This window comes from Entelurus aequoreus, linkage group LG03, assembly GCF_033978785.1.
Source record: "Entelurus aequoreus isolate RoL-2023_Sb linkage group LG03, RoL_Eaeq_v1.1, whole genome shotgun sequence".
Lineage (NCBI taxonomy): Eukaryota > Metazoa > Chordata > Actinopteri > Syngnathiformes > Syngnathidae > Entelurus > Entelurus aequoreus.
In genome coordinates this window covers 44,640,646-44,660,632 of record NC_084733.1, presented here as the reverse complement: position 1 = coordinate 44,660,632, position 19,987 = coordinate 44,640,646, and the positions used below count along the sequence as shown (strand labels likewise).

At 41.2% G+C, this 19,987-nt stretch overlaps 1 protein-coding gene across 4 annotated transcripts in view; it reads left to right on the top strand.

The window, feature by feature from the left end:
- cd109 (CD109 molecule) overlaps window positions 1–15,670 on the top strand; it is a 77,116-nt gene extending 61,446 nt beyond the window's left edge. For all 4 annotated transcript variants that reach the window (XM_062041889.1, XM_062041890.1, XM_062041891.1 and 1 more), the window contains 6 exons: window positions 8,269–8,418; window positions 8,504–8,569; window positions 9,166–9,308; window positions 13,093–13,249; window positions 15,041–15,143; window positions 15,323–15,670. In XM_062041889.1, the coding sequence (XP_061897873.1) occupies window positions 8,269–8,418; window positions 8,504–8,569; window positions 9,166–9,308; window positions 13,093–13,249; window positions 15,041–15,143; window positions 15,323–15,534 (831 nt within the window). In that variant the 3' untranslated portion in view covers window positions 15,535–15,670. The remainder of the gene's footprint in view (window positions 1–8,268; window positions 8,419–8,503; window positions 8,570–9,165; window positions 9,309–13,092; window positions 13,250–15,040; window positions 15,144–15,322) is intronic.
- The last annotated feature ends 4,317 nt before the right edge of the window (window positions 15,671–19,987 follow it).

Here is a 19,987-nt window from a genome sequence, read left to right as displayed (position 1 = left end):
AGCACACCATGAATAAACATAAGCAAATACCAAAACAAGGTGTGTCTGGTAAGCTGCACACTGGTCAGACCTGGTGTGAAAAAGATAACAAGAAGAGTTGTGGAGAAAGCTGTGTACATCATGGACGCCTGGGTTACACATGTGAAGTGCTGGTGTCAGCCAGCTGTCGCCACTCAGCCTAAATAGCCTGAGACTAATTGGGATCAGGTGTGGCCAGTCTCTTGGAGTCAGTGTCACGCCAAACTGCAGGAGAGAGAGAAAAATAAATTTGAGGAGAAGAGAACCACAACAGCAGGGACAGAATGTAACCGTACCCCTGCGCCCCTTAACGCCCGCCCCCTTGGCGTCTTACCTGACCTGTTTGGAAAACGCTGGTAAAAATCTAAAAGGAGCGATGGGCCGATAATAACAGACCTCGCGATTCATGAAAGTTCCTCGGGACCGTACCGTTCTCAGTCAACCAGGTACTGGAAACCTCTTCCCCTTCTCCTCACGTCCAAGATGGCTTTAACCGTAAATGCAGGGTGACTGTCGACCAGTCGGGGAGGAAGAAGCACCTCTGGAGGGTAGAGCGGGCAAGAGGTGACTGGCTTGAGGCCGGAGACATGCAAGACAGTGTTGCACTTGAGGGATTTGGTAGGGCAACGATTTACTGAAGCATGGTTGATTATCTTGATAATAGGGAAAGGTCTGACAAATATAGGAGCCAGTTTTTGCGAGTCTACCGCAATGGGTAGATCGCGGGAAGAGAACCACAGTTTTCGTCTCACCTGCTAAAATGGTGCAGGGGAGCGACGGCGGTTAGTGTGCCGTTGGTTCCACTCTAATGTCCTAATCAGTGCAGCCCTTGTGTTGCGTCAAGCCAGGCGTGCCCGACGCAGGTGAGCTGATACCGAAGGGACATTGGCATCCAATTCCAGTGAGAGAAAAACGAGGTTGGTATCCATAGGCCGAATGGAAAGGCGATAGATCTGTGGCAGAGATGATGAGGGAGTTGTGTAGATGGCAGACACATTGGATGGCTGCCTCCAAGTCCTGGCTGGTCCGTTCTGTCTGGCCATTGCTCTGAGGATGGTAGCCAGAGGACAAGCAGGGGGACGGGCCAAGAGTTCTGCGGAATGCTCCCCACCCAGCAGATGAAAATTGGGGCCCCCTGTCGGACACCACCTACGTGGGAATATCGTGGTGCTGGAACACATGGCGCACCATCATTTGGCCGGTCTCTTGCGCCGATGGCAACTTGGGAGAGCCACGAAATAAGCCATTTGGAAAAACGGTCCACAATTGTTACTATTGTGCCTTAGTATAGTGTCCTTACCATTAGAGGTGAGGCAGGCCAGTGATGAAGTCAGAGCCAATTTGGGACCAGGGTTGGGAAGGGATCGGTAGCGGATGAAGAAGTCCAGCAGGGACTTGATAAGAGGACTTGATACGAGGCCTTGTTCCAGATGCAGACTGCGCATGCTGCAACAAAGATCTTAGTGTCAGTTTGGAGCGTAGGCCACCAGCAGCATTGGGAGAGGAGAATGATTGTGCAATTCATGCTCGGGTGACAGGCAATCTAAGAGTCATGTGCTCATCCAAACACATCGTAGCGCAGTCTCGGAATGACAAACAGGCATCCAGACGAGTAGCCCTCCAGGGATGGCGTAGACTTTAGGGCCTCTGTGACCTGCCTCTCGATGTCCAACTGCAGACCTCCAAGAATGTGGGACTCTGGTACGATGAACTCATGGGGAATCTCCTCCATGGGTGGAAAGTAGAGACAGCGCGTCGTGCTTCACATTTTGGGACCCAGGTCGGAAAGTGATGACAAAGTCAAACTGTTTTAGAAAAAGCGCCCACGTAGCTTGCTAGGGGTATGCCAGTTTCCTATGGTCTGTGTAGACAATGAATGGATGCTTTTCCCCCTCCAGCCAGTGCCTCCATTCCTGGACATCCAGGATGACAGCCAGAAGCTACCTGTTACCAATACCTACTCAGTGGCCTAGTGGTTAGAGTGTCCGCCCTGAGATCGGTAGGTCGTGAGTTCAAACCCCGGCCGAGTCATACCAAAGACTATAAAAATGGGACTCATTACCTCACTGCTAGGCACTCAGCATCAAGGGTTGGAATCGGGGGTTAAATCACCAAAAAATTTGCCCGGGCGCGGCCACCGCTGCTGCTCACAGCTCCCCTCACCTCCCAGGGGGTGATTAAGGGTGATGGGTCAAATGCAGAGAATCATTTCGCCACACCTAGTGTGTGTGTGACAATCATTGGTACTTATAATTCAGTTCAGCAGAGGTCAAGCAACGGGAGAAGAAGCGCAGGATGCAGCTTCTGGTCGATGGTAGAGCACTGGGAAATTATGAATATCGAAAGCATCCACATCGGGGACAAATTGGAGAGAGGAGTGACTGTACATGAGCACAGGAGCAGAGGTATACAGCTGCTTGAATTTAGCAAAGGCGACACTAGCCTCCGGTGTCCAGCTAAACAGGATTTTAGTGAATGTTAGCTCAGTCAGGAGTTCTGCTACGTAACTAAAATTCCGTATAAAGCGGCGGTAAAAACTGGCAAACCCTCAAAACCTCTGAAGGTGCTTTCTAGATGTAGGAGTGGGCCAGTCGACCACAGCCTGGATCTTGGCTGGATTGGGACTAAGCTGACCCTTCTCCACAACAAACCCCAAAAAGGGTATTGACGTGGCATGGAATGAGCATTGTTATGCTTGAATAAATAACTTGTTCTCTGATAGTTGTTGAAGAACTAACCGGACCTGGTGGACGTGTTACTCGAGAGAAAGGGAAAAAATCAAAATGTCATTGAGGTACACAAAAAGGAATCGACCAGACATATCCCGAAAAATGTTGTTGAAAAGCCTTGGAAAAAAGCGCGGTACGTTCGTCAAGACAAAAGGCATTACCAAATATTCAAAGTGTCTGAGGGGTGTATTATAAGCCGTCTTCCACTTATCCCCCTCAGAAATGTGATAAGCATTACGTAGGTCAGGCTTAGTGAAACATTTGGCGGTGTGAAGTGGAGTAAATGCTGAATCTTGAAGGGGAAGAGGATATTTGTCTTTAATGGTGATTTGGTTGAGTGCACGGTAATCAAAAAATCCAGTTGCTACGAAAGCTGTCGAAAGGGGAATGAGGCCAGCAGCTAATAATGACAAAATGTAATCCTCCAACACTTTGACCTCTGTGTTAGACATATTACACATGCGAGTGGAAGGTAGGGTTGACCCATCTAGGAGATAAATGCTGCAATTATAAGGACGGTGAGGCCCTGAGAGACTGACGGACGTTAAAGAAGTCAATGACCTCAGGTGGGGGGCGCGCTTTTGGTGGGGAGATGACAAGAAGTGAAACTGAAACAATACGTGTGGCAGGTGACAGTTAAAAATAGCAGAACGCGGGCAATCAATGTGTGGGTTGTGTTTACGCAGGCAGATTAGCCCAAGGACAACAGGAGCAGAAAGTGATGGTATGGCAAGAAAGGTTAATGTTTCACAGTGATTACCTGACAAATGAAGGGCCAGGCCATGCGTTTTGTGAGTAATGCACGCCAGGAGACGCCCGTCTAAGAAATTCAGGCACCCTAATTAAGGGAATAGAATGGCGTTTAACAAAAGCTAAGTCAAGAAAGTTTTAATCTGCGTCCGAGTCAATAAGTGCACAAATGTCAATCTGTTCATTGGACCAGGAACGTTTACCTTGAAGCTGCATTCTGTTGGCTCTGGAAGGTTTTGAAGAGCTACCTCTGGTGGGCGAACCAACTGATGAGCGTGGGCGCATGCTTTGACATAGTGCTTGCGTCGGTCGTGACGTGCAGTGGGACAAGACGTGGTCTGCTGCACCCCAGTAGAAGCACCTTCACCTTCAAAGGCTTCACCTTTGAAGGTGGTCCCACTTTGCTGAGGTAAGATGTCGACCTCCCAGATCATCAGTATCTCAAGCATGGGAGATGTCGCTCAGGACGGGTGGTCTAATCGCGGCAGACTGGTCCTCCGGGTGCTAGAAGAGGAACGTCCTCGACGCCGATCCATCTCTTCCTCCTGGAGTCGCGTATCAATCCAGGCAGCCAGTTCTGAGGTCATCAAGGACAGTGGGAAGAGCAAGTGAGATCATGTGCAGTCGAATTTCCTCCGCCCTCCCAAGGTAGAAGGTGTTGAGGAGGGCTGACGGACCCCAGTCACAGTCGACTGCCAAGTTGCGGAACTCTATGGCATAATATGAGATTTGTCGCTGCCTTTAACTCAACTTAAAAAGGGATGTTGCCGCTTCCCGGTCTGGGGAGCTTCCGCCGGACTACTTGGAGTAATGCTTTGGCGAATGCAGCGTACGAGGAGCTCGTGACAGCGCAACAGTTCCACTCTGTCGTGGCCCAGGCACCTGCCCGGCCAGTGAAGTGAGAGATAACAAATGCTACTTTTGCTCGCTTTGACGAAAGGGCGGAGGCTTGCAGTTCAATATGTAGCTCACATTGAGTCAACAATTGTAATATATTGTCACTCTCACCGAGAACCTCTTGGGTGAGCATACCTGAGGGCAGACGGCTGGGTTGGCTGGAGTTATCGGAGCGTTCGGGCTTCCCGAAGGGGTGGCTGTAGAGCCAGTGGTAGGCAATACGGCAGCAAGCAGGGTGTTGAGTCGGTTCATCATCACAAGGTTTGTAGGCCCACTCCCATTTAACTGGTCCTCCTGCTGGCCGTTGCTCAATGGCTTGCTCAAAATGGTTCGCCTTTGTGAGATCCATAATCTGACCGGCACTTACTGTTAAGAATCGTTAGTGTGGATTTCAAAAAATGCAGAGATGGAAACCAGCGAAAAGTCAATACCTCTTTAATGTTGAGGTAAAAAAGGCAACAAAAAGCGATGGTTGCAAAAAAAAGGAGCACACCAATAATAAACATAAGCAAATACCAAAACAAGGTGCGTCTGGCAAGGTGGATATTGGTCAGACCTGACGTAAACAAGGTAACAAGAAGCGTGATGGAGAAAGCCCAAGAAACACATGTGACGAGCCGCTGTCAGCCAGCTGTCGCCACTCAGCCGAAATAGCCCACGACTAATTGGGATCAGGTGTGTCTAGTTTCCTGGAGCTAGTGGCATGCCAAACTGTAGGAAAGAGAGAAAAATAAAGGTGTGGAGAACAGTGACGGAGTGTAAGATTATCTGTAGAACAATGCAAGAGTCACGGCTACCCACCAAATAACGACCCCTGATTTTCGTTACGTCAACTCTGTGGACCGTCTCCATGCTGTGCCGTCCATCAATATTGCAACATACCAAGTAATGGAGCCTTAGACAGATTTCCAGTTTGTCTTTCTTTATTTCACAACATGCAACATTCTTGTACAAAGTGCTCAATCTTTATGTCCCACTTTCTTTACCAGCAACACTCGAACAACCATTTACTTCCACAACACACGTCACTTCCCACCCTTGTCCCGGACGTCCTGCCCCCCAGTCAAGCCATTGGCCAGAACATGTAGGCATCTGTGACGACACTCACTTGACTGGACTCGTGGATGTGACATGTTTGCTTTTTTAATTCATAAAACATATTTGGGGATATATGTCGTGTTTTACAAATTAGAAAATAATGGAAGCATGCCTCTTTTAAAGAATGTGTTTTTTTTTTAAAATATATCTGGAGATGAATATGTCCCTGGGTGTTCTCATTCATTAGGTTATTGTTATTCTCGTGGCAAGTAAATGATCAGTTGTCTTAGAAGACGTTTAGCCTCTCATCCGAGTAGTTTTTCATCAGTTCATTCTTATAGACTTAGCTTGGAAAGATGTAGTCTGAGCATTTGGTGCCAAGGTCCTAACTATTTGTCCTCTAATATGAGGAACAATGTGTTGCTGCCATTAAATTCTAAGTTAATGATTATTTGCAACAAAAAAAAAGATGTTTCTCAGTTCAAACATCAAATATCTTGGGATGAGCTGGAGACTTGTCCAGGGTGTACCCCGCCTTCTGCCTGAATACAGCTGAGATAGGCTCCAGCACCCCCCGCGATCCCGAAAGGGACAAGCGGTAGAAAATGGATGGATGGATGGATGTAGTAACAGGCACATTCATAATAACATGTATTAATAGAGTATTTTGGTCTTTTTAAGCATTACCGGAACTTCTTTTTTGGGTGCATTGATTTCATAGAGCGCATAGCAACGCTCAATATCTCCATAAACAGCTACTACCACTGGTCATGGCAGACTATTTAGTGATAAATAATGATCGAGAACCTTATCTTATTAAGCCTAAATATACGTATCTAGTAGATGGTGGAATACTAAGCATTATTTAGCAGTTGTGCTAAGTGCTAAACAAGAAATACAAAATAAAACAAGTCACTTAAAATGTCCGTTTTCACTGCGATGCTGACTGTGATGTTTATATATTTCAACACACCACTTGTACTCCCTTTTTAGATGATGAATTCAGCATAAACATCACTCCTCAGGTATAAAATGCTGGGGTGAAACAAGCATCTTGCCATGTCTTCCTAGCGATGCCATCGGTTTTAAGTTAAACTTCAAAGTTGACCAACATCTCGGCTTATGAAGTGCGAGGCATGATTTATGTATAATGTAGAATTTTACACACTAAAGTACTGAGTTTACGCCTTTGTGAGTAAGGCACCGTTTTAGTTCTCACAACAACAATTTTGCTTGTACTTGATAGATATTCAATTCATGGCATGTAGATGAAGTACTGTTGGGGTTTTTTAGATGTTTTTTTGGGGGGGGGCTCTAGGCAGAATAAATTAATCCCATTAGGCTACATTGTTAGCCGCCTTGTACTAACAGTTTTTTACGATTTCCACTGCACCAAAAAGAGAAAGAGAATTGTGTTCTTGTCTCACATAGTGATTATAAATGATGGGCAAAAAAAGTTCAGTCCCTCTTTAAATTGCATTTTTGATGTTTTAGTCCAGGGGTCCCCAAACTTTTTGACTCGGGGGCTGCATTGGGTTAAAAAAATTTGACTGGGGGCCGGGCTGTATATATAACATACACATATATATATATATATATCCTATCACATAGCCGAATGCAGCTGAGATAGGCTCCAGCACCCCCGCGTCCCCGAACGGGACAAGCGGTAGAAAATGGATGGATGGATATATATATATATATCCATCCATCCATCCATTTTCTACCGTTTGTCCCTTTTCTACAGGACAAGCACCAAATGCTCATATATCCATTCATTTTCTACCGCTTGTGTCTTTTGGGGTCGCGGGGGTTGCTGGAGCCTATCTCAGCTGCACATGGGCGGAAGGCGGGGTACACCCTGGACAAGTGGCCACCTCATCACAGGGCCAACACAGATAGACAGACAACATTCACACTCAAATTCACACACTAGGGCCAATTTAGTGTTGCAAATCAACCCATCCCCAGGTGCATGTTTTTGGAGGTGGGAGGAAGCCGGTGTACCCGGAGGGAACCCACGCAGTCACAGAGAGAACATGCAAACTCCGCACAGAAAGATCCCGAGCCCGGGATTGAACTCAGGACTACTGACACAGAGAGAAACAAGCGGTAGAAAACAGATTCGAAAGGACAGATTTTAAAAAATAATAGCAAACATTGTTTTTAGTTTTTATTTTTTTAAATTTGGGACTTCCCGCGGGCCGGATTTTGGACGCTGGCGGGCCGGATACAGAATACAGCATACAGAATACATGAAGGCTATATCAAATGCAGTAATAAATGATAAATGATAAATGATAAATGGGTTATACTTGCATAGCGCTTTTCTACCTTCAAGGTACTCAAAGCGCTTTGACAGTATTTCCACATTCACCCATTCACACACACATTCACACACTGATGAAAATATTAAATACAATAATTAAACAAAACCATAACAAAAATAGGGAAGAATTACACTGTTTTTTATCCTTGTGGTTGTCTTGCACACTGGAAGAGGTGTTGCAAGGAGGAAGAGACACACTTATTGGGAGGTACTGTCGTTATGTTTGATGATGGTCACGGTGTTTGAGCGGCTTTGACGGATGACTCCATTGAGCGTTTTTCGATGCCTAATTTCACTTCACTTTTCACTTTCCCTTAATTTTGAATGTGTGCCATATTAAAAGGTAAAAAAAAAGCCCAGCAAATTAGTCAAGTGTGACATTTTTGTTGGGCCTGTTAAATTTCATCACATCACTTTGCCTTTGAAAATATTATTTGAGAAAACCAACTGATTTGTATTGCATACAGTATGTGCATTACCAATAGTCTGGATTTTTTTTTTCCACAATAGGATACTGTCATTGCGCTGCAGGCTCTAGCTAACTATGCTGCATTTAGTGGAGCCAACGCCATTGACCTGCGTCTTCATATCTCCGATCATGCCTCTTCATTTATGTTCCCCATCAACTCCACCACATATCTAACATATCAGCAGCAAGAGGTAAGGAATAGATGAACATTTTGTTTATAGAAGCATACAGTACATTGCAGAGGCATCGTTAACTTGACTTCTTCCTACTTTTCAGATCAATGCTGAACAGGATATTCACCTCAATGTAAACATTGAAGGAAGAGGATTTGCCATATTCCAGGTTTGTTTTCTAAACCTCATGTCCGTTCACAATAACCACTGTCAATACCATTGAAAATTTGAAGCAACAACCATTCCCCTTTAAATTGTAGGAATGTTTCCATCAAATTGAACTCTCCATAAGCTATGGTTTTAATAGCCGGAACTTGACCAGAGTCACTTGAAAGCTGCAGCTGTGCGTGAGCTAATGTGTAATACATTGTAAATGCCAAAACAAAAAACAGCTAAAAGCAAATGTAGCGTGATGGCCTATCTGGAACACATAGTGCAGCTTAGAATATTGTTTGCATTAGTGTCTCTGCAATATACTACTCACAAGACTTTGGTTAGGGGTTAATTTCTTCATTCTGTTCAATTTAAACACAATGGTCCACCATCCACTTCCTCCTGTCTGTAATTCAGGATATCTATGTTGAATCTATGATTGCAATATGCAACAACTCACTTATTGTTTTTCCTTTATTGTAACGACCACTAACGTTTTTGTGGTGCATTTGTGTCCTTTAAACATTGGCATTAATATCAGCCAGTACAGTAAAACGTAACCTCATAAAATGTAATATTTAATGTCTTAAACTCTTCCATAAATCCCTCCAGACGAATGTCTTTTACAACCTGGAGAGCAAAGCGTTTTCACAGAAACGCTTCTTGCGTGCCAGAGACGAGGAGGCTTTTGAATTAAACTTGGACGTCAATGATGAGGAAGACTACCATCACTTGTTGTTATCTGTGTGTGTCAGGTAAGAGGTTTTATATTTAAACGTGTCATAAATGAAGATGTTCATTGTTTTTACAATGATGGATGATATTTCAATTATTTTACCAATATAATGTCTAGGCTTATCGTCGCCAAAACAACGGTTTGGGAAACAAATATTACACTACAAATTTAATTTGTTAAATTTACTATCATAATTACTTATGTATTTTTATGATCAGTTATACACAAATATAATGTTTTACTTAAGATAACAAACACACAGAGATGCAAGTGGGACTGCCGTGGTTGACACGTCTCTTCAACATTTAGTGGAAGTTGGGAAGAGCAACAATCCATTGCAGTGGCGGGTTGTGCATTTCACACCGAGGCCTTCAGTGATGTTCTATGTAGCCCAGTTTTAATGAATACCACATATGATACCATAATTTATGTCACCAAATAACCACGATTTAAGAAATACTACACAGAAACGCACTTGCACACTAATGGGCATTGGATCCCCTCAATAGTGTACAAAACAGGCTGATTTCCGGCGCATTTAAAAATTATTCTAATCAAATGGCCTTGCAAGTATATATTTGTAAACTAATCAACGTTTTGCCCTTCTTCAGCCATCATGTGTTAAAAAAGCGAGTCTTTATCAAATTTCTCTGCTAGCCAAGTTACGTGCGGTTCTGTTGATTTGCATAGCACTCCCTGCTTTCACAAGTCACAACTTGTGCACACAGAAGGTGTTTAACGGTTCAACATGTGGCAACCTAGTGAAGTGTACTGTCAACAACTTGTGATCTGATTGGCTATTGCAAATGTCTATCAATTGTATGTGCCCTGTTAACCTACACTGCACTGACCGCCGCATTTTTTATTCGGAAGGGCTCCGGCAGATTACATACAGCGCTGGCAACAAACTAGCTGAATTCTGGTTGGATTAAAGCTCTATCTAACGTAAAAAGCTCAACACTGGAGTACAATATGACTTGAAGAGAATATGATGAATACTTTTATATATTTAGGGAAAGTAAATCAAAAATAAAATTTACTTTACTGAATTTATTACATGATTTATGTTAGGCCAGCAGAGAAGGCCTTGCTGCCCCTGACAGCCCCCCCACTGCTCTATTGTCAGACTGGGGTGGTGGCCCCCCTTTTCAAGAAGGGTGACAGAGGGTGTCTTCCAACTACAAGGGGATCAACTACCTCAGCATCCTTTAGAAGTCTATTCCCAAAGAGGTGCAATGTGTTTTTTGCCCTGGTTGTGGAACACTAGACTTGCAAGGGTACTTACTGGCAGGTGCAGGGGAGCTTGCCCAACTGGTCCTCATGTGCTTCGTGAAGTTTGAATAGGTATTTGAGCATGTTTGACTGTATTTCAGTTTTTGAAATTCTCTGCAATAACCTTTATAGAAGTGGTTTAAAAACAACTACAAAAATAGTTATATCGTTATAGTCGATAAAAAAATTCCTGTAATTTTAGTCGACTAAAATATTGAAGAATTTAGTCGACTAAAACCAAACTAAATCTTAGTCAATTTAGATTACTAAAATATGACTGAACTACAATAAATTGTTGTCAAAAGACTATAACTAAAACTAATTGAAAAACTGTTGTCAAAAGGAACACTGGTAAACATGGTGACTCTAAATGCAGAGGCAGATAAACGAGAAGTGAAGACACAGAAATACAAGTGATATCCGCCTCTTACCATGCCGTTGTGTCCTTGGGCAGGACACTTCACCCTTGCCCCCGGTGCCGCTCACACCGGTGAATGAATGATGAATGAATGATAGGTGGTGGTCGGAGGGGCCGTAGGCGCAAATTGGCAGCCACGCTTCCGTCAGTCTACCCCAGGGCAGCTGTGGCTACGAAAGTAGCTTACCACCACCAGGTGTGAATGAATGATGGGTTTTTAACGTGTAAAGCGACTTTGGGTACTTAGAAAAGCGCTATATAAATCCCAGGTATTATTATTATTATTATTAAAGCGACTTTGGGTACTTAGAAAAGCGCTATATAAATCCCAGGTATTATTATTATTATTATTAAAGCGACTTTGGGTACTTAGAAAAGCGCTATATAAATCCCAGGTATTATTATCCACAGAAATAAGATCCAGACCTTTGCATGAGGAAATGTTCTGTATCTGGATCTATGAGAATTTTAGTTGAAGACCCCCCCTACCCCCACCCCCCACCCCCGTCTACAGTAATGCTGTCCCTGTATCCCGTTCAGCCAGAAGGCAAACACTCTTAATTTATCGGTTGATCTACATTCCTAGCTTCACCTATGGTCACAAGCTCTACATAGTCATCGAAAGAAAAACATTGTGGAGCGGACGAGACGAGTTCCCTCTGTAGGGTGGCTTGACTAGGGATGATGTTCGTTAAAAAATTATCGATGTCAATGCCATTATCGAATCCTCTTATCGAACCGATTCCTTATCGAATCTCTTACCAAATCCAGATAGGTTGTTGTGTAGCTGAGTTCCAAAAGCCGTGGATGTTATATGACTGGGCCGGCACGCTGTTTATATGGAGGAAAAGCGGACGTGACTGAGGACAACATGCGGGTGAAGGTTTCAGGTGAGAGAGGACGCTAAAGGCTTTTGATTGATTGATTGAAAGTTTTATTAGTACATTTCACAGTACAGTACATATTCCGTACAATTGACCACTAAATGGTAACAATCGAATACGTTTTTCAACTTGTTTAAGTCGGGGTCCAAGTTAATAAATTCATGGCACGCCCCCAGTGAGCATATAGTGCTGCTATGTGCGTTGTAAATAAAAAAATGCCGAAAAACACATCACCAACATTGACGAGTTGTCGCTCACTTTCAACATCCCGGTGAAGCACACTGTGGAGAAGAAGCACGGTAGCGAATCGATACGCACAACGGGGCAAGAGAAGTCGGCTTTTACTGTTGTGCTAGCTTGCTATGCTAATGGACAACGAGACTGACTTTGTAAATGACGAGAGGGAATCTGGCGTATTTGATGGAGAACTTGCCCAGCTGTTCATTTCGGACACAGAAGATGAGGACTTTGATGGATTTGTGGATGAGGATTGATCAAAAAATAATGTGAGTACATTGATAAATACTTCAATAAAGTACAACCAAACTCAGCTTTGCTTCTGCTGCCTTTTTAAAAGAGCGTCCATGCATGCTAGCGTATGTTTTAAGCTAGCGTATGTTTAACCATGCCTGCGCCCAAAAATACGCTGCGCCTTATTTATGCGTTACATACAGAAATAGCACCTGTAACTGACAAGGCGCCTTTTAATACGGTGCGCCCTTTGGTCGCGAAAATACGGTATAGTGGCTTCGATAACGGGAACCGGTTCTCAAAAAGGGATTCGAATCCATGGAATCGGTTCTTATCTTATCGAAGCATCGGGAGAACCAGTTTTCGAACATCATCCCTAGGCTTGACTCACCCTAAGAGATGGGGTGAGAAACTACGCCACCCAGAAGGAGCTTAGAGTAGACCCACTGATCCTTCACATTGAGAGGAGGAGGAGAAGTTGCATGGGACCGAGTCCGGCTCCCTGGTGTGGTAGACCAAGGACATGTTGCAAATATTGACCTGGGAAAACCTTGGTCTCCTCCTGGTGGAACTGGAAGGGACGGTTTATACACCAGATTGATCTCTAGTTAATCGAAGAGCACAATTATTCACACGCTCTGTACAGTCACACCTTTAGAGTCTCTGTGATCACTTCACAAGGACTACAGTTTATTTGAATTTTCTTTTTCAGATACTTCGTATAACCTATAACCATGTTTTCAATGTTTCTTGTCCAGATTAAAGAACAGTCAGGTCATAACCCAAACAGGCATGGTTGTACTGGATGTAGGGATGCTCAGTGGCTTCACTCTTCACCCTGGGGCTGTTGCTCCAACGCATCTGATCAGAAAGGTGGAGACCCTGCCTCAGAATGTCTACCTCTACCTGCATTCTGTGAGTCCTAATCGACTTGAATTGAGATTAGTTTCCTCCAAACATGTTTAACAAAATAACATTAAGGAACACTAACATTCAACATGCACTGAAAATTAGTAGGAAGAAGCAGAGCTTATTAAATCCTACTCCTCTTCCGATTTGTGATCATCTGTTCACTTTCACGTGTTTCGCATTCTCACATTAAAAATGTGTCTGCCATTTTTAAAAAAGGAACAAAATATACACAAAGAATGTATAATCAATCTGTAGATCACTTATTTAATCATGAATGAATTCATACAGGATGTATAGTTAATAATCTACGAAATAAATGTTGCATGAATACATCCATTTATTTTCTACCGCTTGTTCCTCTCGGGGCTGCGGAGGGTGCTGGAGCCTATCTCAGCTGCATTCGGACGGAAGGCGGGTGCATGAATACATATTGAGATAAATAATAACAGACACAATGTGGTTCCAGCAGTCTGCTTCCTCCTTTTGTCTTGTAAAAAGCCACATGTTACACAAACTGGTTCATATTAGGACACTGTTTCAGTTCTTCACTCGTCTCTTTCATAATTTCCCTGATAATGTTGATATGCTAAAAGTCTTTAATGAAATACAGGCATACATTTTAGATACAATTTTTTATTTGTATTTCTGTCTTGCTGAAAAACAAATGGTTGTACAATATCGGTGACATGTTGTTTGCTTTGTACATATTTTTAACATTTAAGATTTTAGGGTTTTGTGGATTGGCTGTAACCAATATTTCGTATTATCTTAAATGCCTTTTTGCAATCTGGTTTGTGACTGTAGTGTGCTTTTATAGCAATGATTCAGAGTGAAGAGTTAAACATTTTGTGGAGGCATTTTTAGTCCAAATCGTGTTTGATCTTCAATAATGATACCTAGAAATTAGTTTTTATTTACGTACCTGGTCAATGCATACACTAGTTACACTATTCTATTTATTTTTTTATTTTTCCTAAAATTTTTGCTTTAGCTCCTGAATAAAACTTGGTTGTGTCATTTGCGAGTAATTTTAACTTTAAAGTATTTTATGATATAACCATTTTATATTAAACAACTTTGGTCCAAGTATTGACCACAGGGGTACGTCACAAACTATTTCCATCGTGAGTCTTAGATAATGTTCCAATTTGTTATGTAGCGTTTCACGCAATTCAAAGCCTTTCCTCATTTCAGCACTGTTCTAATTTGTATAAAGATATTATTCTACATCTTTTTCATTAGAGCTATCTTTCTTTAGGCACACTTTCATAATGTAAAACAGTGATTCTTAAACTGTTGGCTCCATCCAGCTGTAGGCCAAATATTTACTTCATTAAATATTCAAACACAGTGTTACTGTTCAAACTGTGTGTAATTTTGTAGTTGCCAAAATATTAAATATACTTGTTAAACAAAACATCTGCCTTGTTTTAATGAATACTCAGGCATACTACACTACTGTATTTTAATGTTAGTTATTATGGTGGTACTTGGAGAGCCAGGTGTTTTCTGAAGTGGTACTTGGTGAAAAAGATTTGAGAACCACTGATGTAAAGCAATCTCATACAAGCACTGTGCCAGAAATTATGTCTATGCTTATTATTAGTGGAATGCATCACACTGAAGAATAGTTCAAATATTTTGAAACTCTCTTAAACAAGAGCTAAATAACAACACTAAGCAGCTATTGTCTTTACTATTATTTAAAGGAGCATTGTGGTCCACACAATAGCTGATATTTATTAGACTAACGTACATGCATTTAATTGACCATTTATTACATTATGCTTGCAGCTCAACAAATCAGAGGTTTGTATCCAAATTCCACTCATCAGAGTGTTCAAAGTGGCTCACATCCAGGATGCTCTGGTGCAAGTTTATGACTACTATGAACCCAGTAAGTACAGCTACATACTAAACATAAACACAAATGAGCACCACAAACCTTAAGATGTTGGTTGCAATCACTCACAGTGCATGTGATGGAATAATGTAAAGTTGAACATACTGCAATCACATACATCATCGGGTTGTCATTTGGATGTCATGATAACATAATTTGCTCTTGCTTTACAGCGAGGAGAGCAGAAACAACATATAATTCTGATGCGCTCCGCCACATGGACTCGTGTGCCTTCTGTGGGGAGGACTGTCATCTGTGTAAGACGGGAATTCCTATTGTGGTGCCCGCAAATTTCTCAGCTCACTCAATAAGAAGCACCACCCATAGCGTTTGTTGCCTTCTATTTGGAATGATTACAGGCTACTTTTTCATTATAGTAGTATAGTTAAATTATAGTCTAATTTGATCTACCTATTCGATTGTATGTGTAATTAAGACATACTACACAACAATTGCATTATCAATGCTCGACGGGTGCATTCAAGTGTTGCAATGTAGTCTGTACCCCCCCCCCCACCACCACCAGAAATTGTCTAAAAGAAATTATGTTTTGCACCTACAGAAAGCTAATACAATAAATTGTTATTAAATTTGTCCGATATGTTTATTCATGAATCTTCAACCATAACTATTTGCCACATTATGTAACTGTGGAATGCAGACAGACCTGCAGGTAGATGCACAGCAAACACATCCATGTGGATAATCAAAGAGTAATCAAGCATCTCCATAGCTGAGCCTGAAAATGTTGCTTTCAATCAAAAGTCTTGTGACACACATCACACATGTGTTCAGTCATGAAAGCAGTGTTAATCTACTTACATCTTACATAAAGTTTACCTGCATTTTATCAATAAACATATAGTTCCACACAACAAAAACACATCGCACAAAACAGATTAAGTAGCAAAGACAAAATATGTAGTGATAACCATAGAACTAAGAATAGGATTTACAGAACCAGGATCTGGTGGCTCACTGCAATATAAGAAATACTATTTAAATACAAACTAGTGATGTCGAGCATACAATTAAAAAGTAAATACTGATAAGAAACCTCCACAAAGCTCAAGGTGTGTACCGGCAAACCTATGTATTGAAAGGCGGTTAAGAATGGTAAATGTTACTTTATACTGTACATTGCCTATAGAGTGAATGAATGAATGATCCTCCAGATTGAATTTCCTATATTATCTTTGATTGTGTTTTTTATAAAAGTGTGGGGGCAGAGGGAAATCACCATTTGCACAAACTGTTTTTTTTTTTTATGTCAAAAACTCGCATGTGGGCAGTAGGCGTGACCCCAGGATGCAGAGACAGAACATGGTCTGGAGGTCTGAGACATGTAAAGTACTCAGATGGAGATAGTCAACAGGTCTCCTAATCACCAACAGAGGCAGGTGTGTCAATCAGCACTCCACACTGGCTGTGGCGAGGCAGGGAAAGCATGTAGGAAATGGAAAAGCTGGGAGGAAGGAGTGCTGACACTAACTAAACACTGGGAAATCATATATACGGCCAGACCTGGATGGCAGGTCAGGACACTATACTGATCAAAGTTATTGGCCTAGTTCTGTAAATCATAGTTCAACCAAGTGAACTTTACCTGACAGTAGTAGCAATTCCAAACATGGAAATTTGAAGATATGATGTATCACACAAAAACAGAATAAAACAATGCAGAATAATACACATATTTGACATTTTGGAGTTGTGGCTATAAATCAAAAGTAATGTTGGCATTTGAGGAGATGTTCCTGAATTTGTCCTCCAGGCTGTGCACTGCAACAGAGTGCATCAGAAACATGCAGGTTCACAAACACTAGATGGCAGGCTTGGCATCATGAGGAAGGTGTATGTTGGACGGATTTTAAAACACTGTAATAAGGGAACCCAACTGTCATTGTGTAATAATGATAATGCTTGAATTTACAGTATGTAGTACTCATAAACATACTCAAAGTAGATCAAGGGAATTGTATTATTCACTCAACTGCAGGGTTGCCAACTCCCTGAAAAATCAACACAACACAGTTTTTGTGCCTTTTTAATTTGTGTAAAACGATTGATTTTCATTAAATTTAACTCTAACCTGAATTTAATTGGATGCATGTTTATTGGGGTGAAGTATTATACATACCCTGAGATTAGTAGGTTGGGAGTTCAAACCCCGGCCGAGTCATACCAAAGACTATAAAAATGGGACCCATTACCTCCCTGCTTGACACTCAGCATCAAGTGTTGGAATTGGGGGTTAAATCACCACAAATGATTCCCGGGCACGGCCACCGCTGCTGCCCACTTCTCCCCTCACCTCCCAGGGGGTGATCAAGGGTGATGGGTCAAATGCAGAGAATAATTTCGCCACACCTAGTGTGTGTGTGACAATCATTGTTACTTTAACTTTAACTTAATATTAATATATATATATATATATATATAAATATATCAGAGGTGGGTAGTAACGCGCTACATTTACTCCGTTACATCTACTTGAGTAACTTTTGGGATAAATTGTACTTCTAAGAGTACTTTTAATGCAACATACTTTTACTTTTTCTTGAGTATATTTATAGAGAAGAAACGCTACTTTTACTACGCTCCATTTATCTACATTCAGCTCGCTACTGATTTTTATCGATCTGTTAATGCACGCTTTGTTTGTTTTGGTTTGTCAGACAGACCTTCAAAGTAGGATCTATCGCATGCCTGCGTTTCACCAATCAAATGCAGTCACTGGTGACGTTTGACTCTGTTTCACCCATCAAACCGCCTGGCTATTTTTATGTTTTTGTACATTATTTGTTGCCGTCATCATTAAACGAACAGGTTACTCATCAGTTACTCAGTACTTGAGTAGTTTTTTCACAACATACTTTTTACTTTTACTCAAATAAATAATTGGGTGACTACTCCTTACTTTTACTTGAGTAATAAATCTCTAAAGTAACAGTACTCTTACTTGAGTACAATTTCTGGCTACACTACCCACCTCTGTATTATATAGATGGTAAATGCAATATTTTTTTGGGACTAATCACGTGATTTAACTCTTATTTTGGACAGCCCTAAAAATATATTTATTTTATTCTGTAAATATCATTGTTTTGCATTAAAATTAATATTGAACAATTCCATGCATGTATTCATTTTACTCCAAAACCTTTGCTTCTAAATACATTCTGCTTGGATTTGAATAGTATGCAACTATTGTAAATCGTCAGGTCATGTAATCCACAAAGGCTGGATGCAACTCTGAAACATTTTCAACAAGTAAGAAGCGTCCAGTTGCCTCTATTCAACATGTGTGGTTAATATAAAACTCTTAACTCAAATAAAATAAAAACACAATCATTGTATTATTGTATAATGATACATGTGTGCCTCATCGTGATTGTGAATGTTTGCAATAACAGCACACACATTAAGGTCATATCGAATGACCCTGGCAACTCCACAGCCATGTTTTTGGGTCATGTTATAACAGCCCATCAGTCACTAGGCATGATGTCATACATTCACTATGTTACAGGTTTTTTTTTAGGGGGGGCTTGACTATGCAGTGAGTGCTTGAGAGGCTTTAAATGTGCGAGGGGTGTTCATACTGTAGAGCAGGGGTCACCAACGCGGTGCCCGCGGGCACCAGGTCGCCCGTAAGGACCAGATGAGTCGCTCGTGGGCCTGTTCTAAAAAAAAATAAAAACTTTTTTTTTTTTTTTTTTTTTTTTTAAATTAAATCTACATAGAAAAAACACAAGATACACTTTCAATCAGTGCATCAACCCAAACAACCTCCCCCATGCACACTCATCCACACCCACTCACACAAAAGGGTTATTTCTTTCTGCTACCAATATTCTGGTTCCCACAACATAGACAACACATCTGCAAGGGACACAGTCCCTGAAGCACACATGATTGTATAGGCTGCTGGTCCACTAACATTTTCATTAATTACTATTTTTTATGTAGTTATTTTTATATTGTTTTACTTTCTTTTTTATCCAAGAAAATGTTTTTTATTTATTTATCTTATTTTATTTTATTTTTTAAAAAAGGGCCTTATCTTCAACAGACCAGGTTGTCAATGAAATTAGATTTGTTTAAAGGGTTTTTTAAACCAGGCCCAGTCCAGATAATGTCCAAGTCGGACTCAGCAACACACACCTTCATTCATGTACACAGAAAAAAATTAGGGAACACAACAGATTGCATATAATTTATAAACAAAATTACATTTTCAAAATAAGCATTTATGTACAGTCCAGATTATGTCCAGGTCACTCAAATTAGGGAACACAACAACAGATAGCATATAATCTATAAACATAATTATACTTTCAAAATAAGCCTTTGAGGACTTCCCATCTTTTTTTTAATGTTTTTTGGCATCATTATCGTTTTCAACCATGTAACTTTCTAAAGTTAGAAAATACTGAATAAATGTTTTAAAGAAAGTGATACTAAGTGAATATCTGTTTTTGGCCTTAAAAATAAACATTTTACCGAGTACTATAATTAAATTGACTAAATCATGATTGTCAATGAACTCTCCTAAAATAACAGAAACCACATCAAGCTTCATAAACAAACCAATCCTTAAACACATTTTTTCAACTTCCACCCAAAACAAAGACACAATATGACAATACCAAAACAAATGCAGGGTGGATTCAGGCTCCTGACAACAAAATCGGCAATCATCTGATTCTGTCATATTCCATAATTTTAACATTTTCCCTGTGGGTAAGAAGTTATAAATAATTTTAATTTGAAAATAACGATTTTGCACATCGATAGTGGTTTTATAGATTAGTTTGAATATGGCATCCCATGGC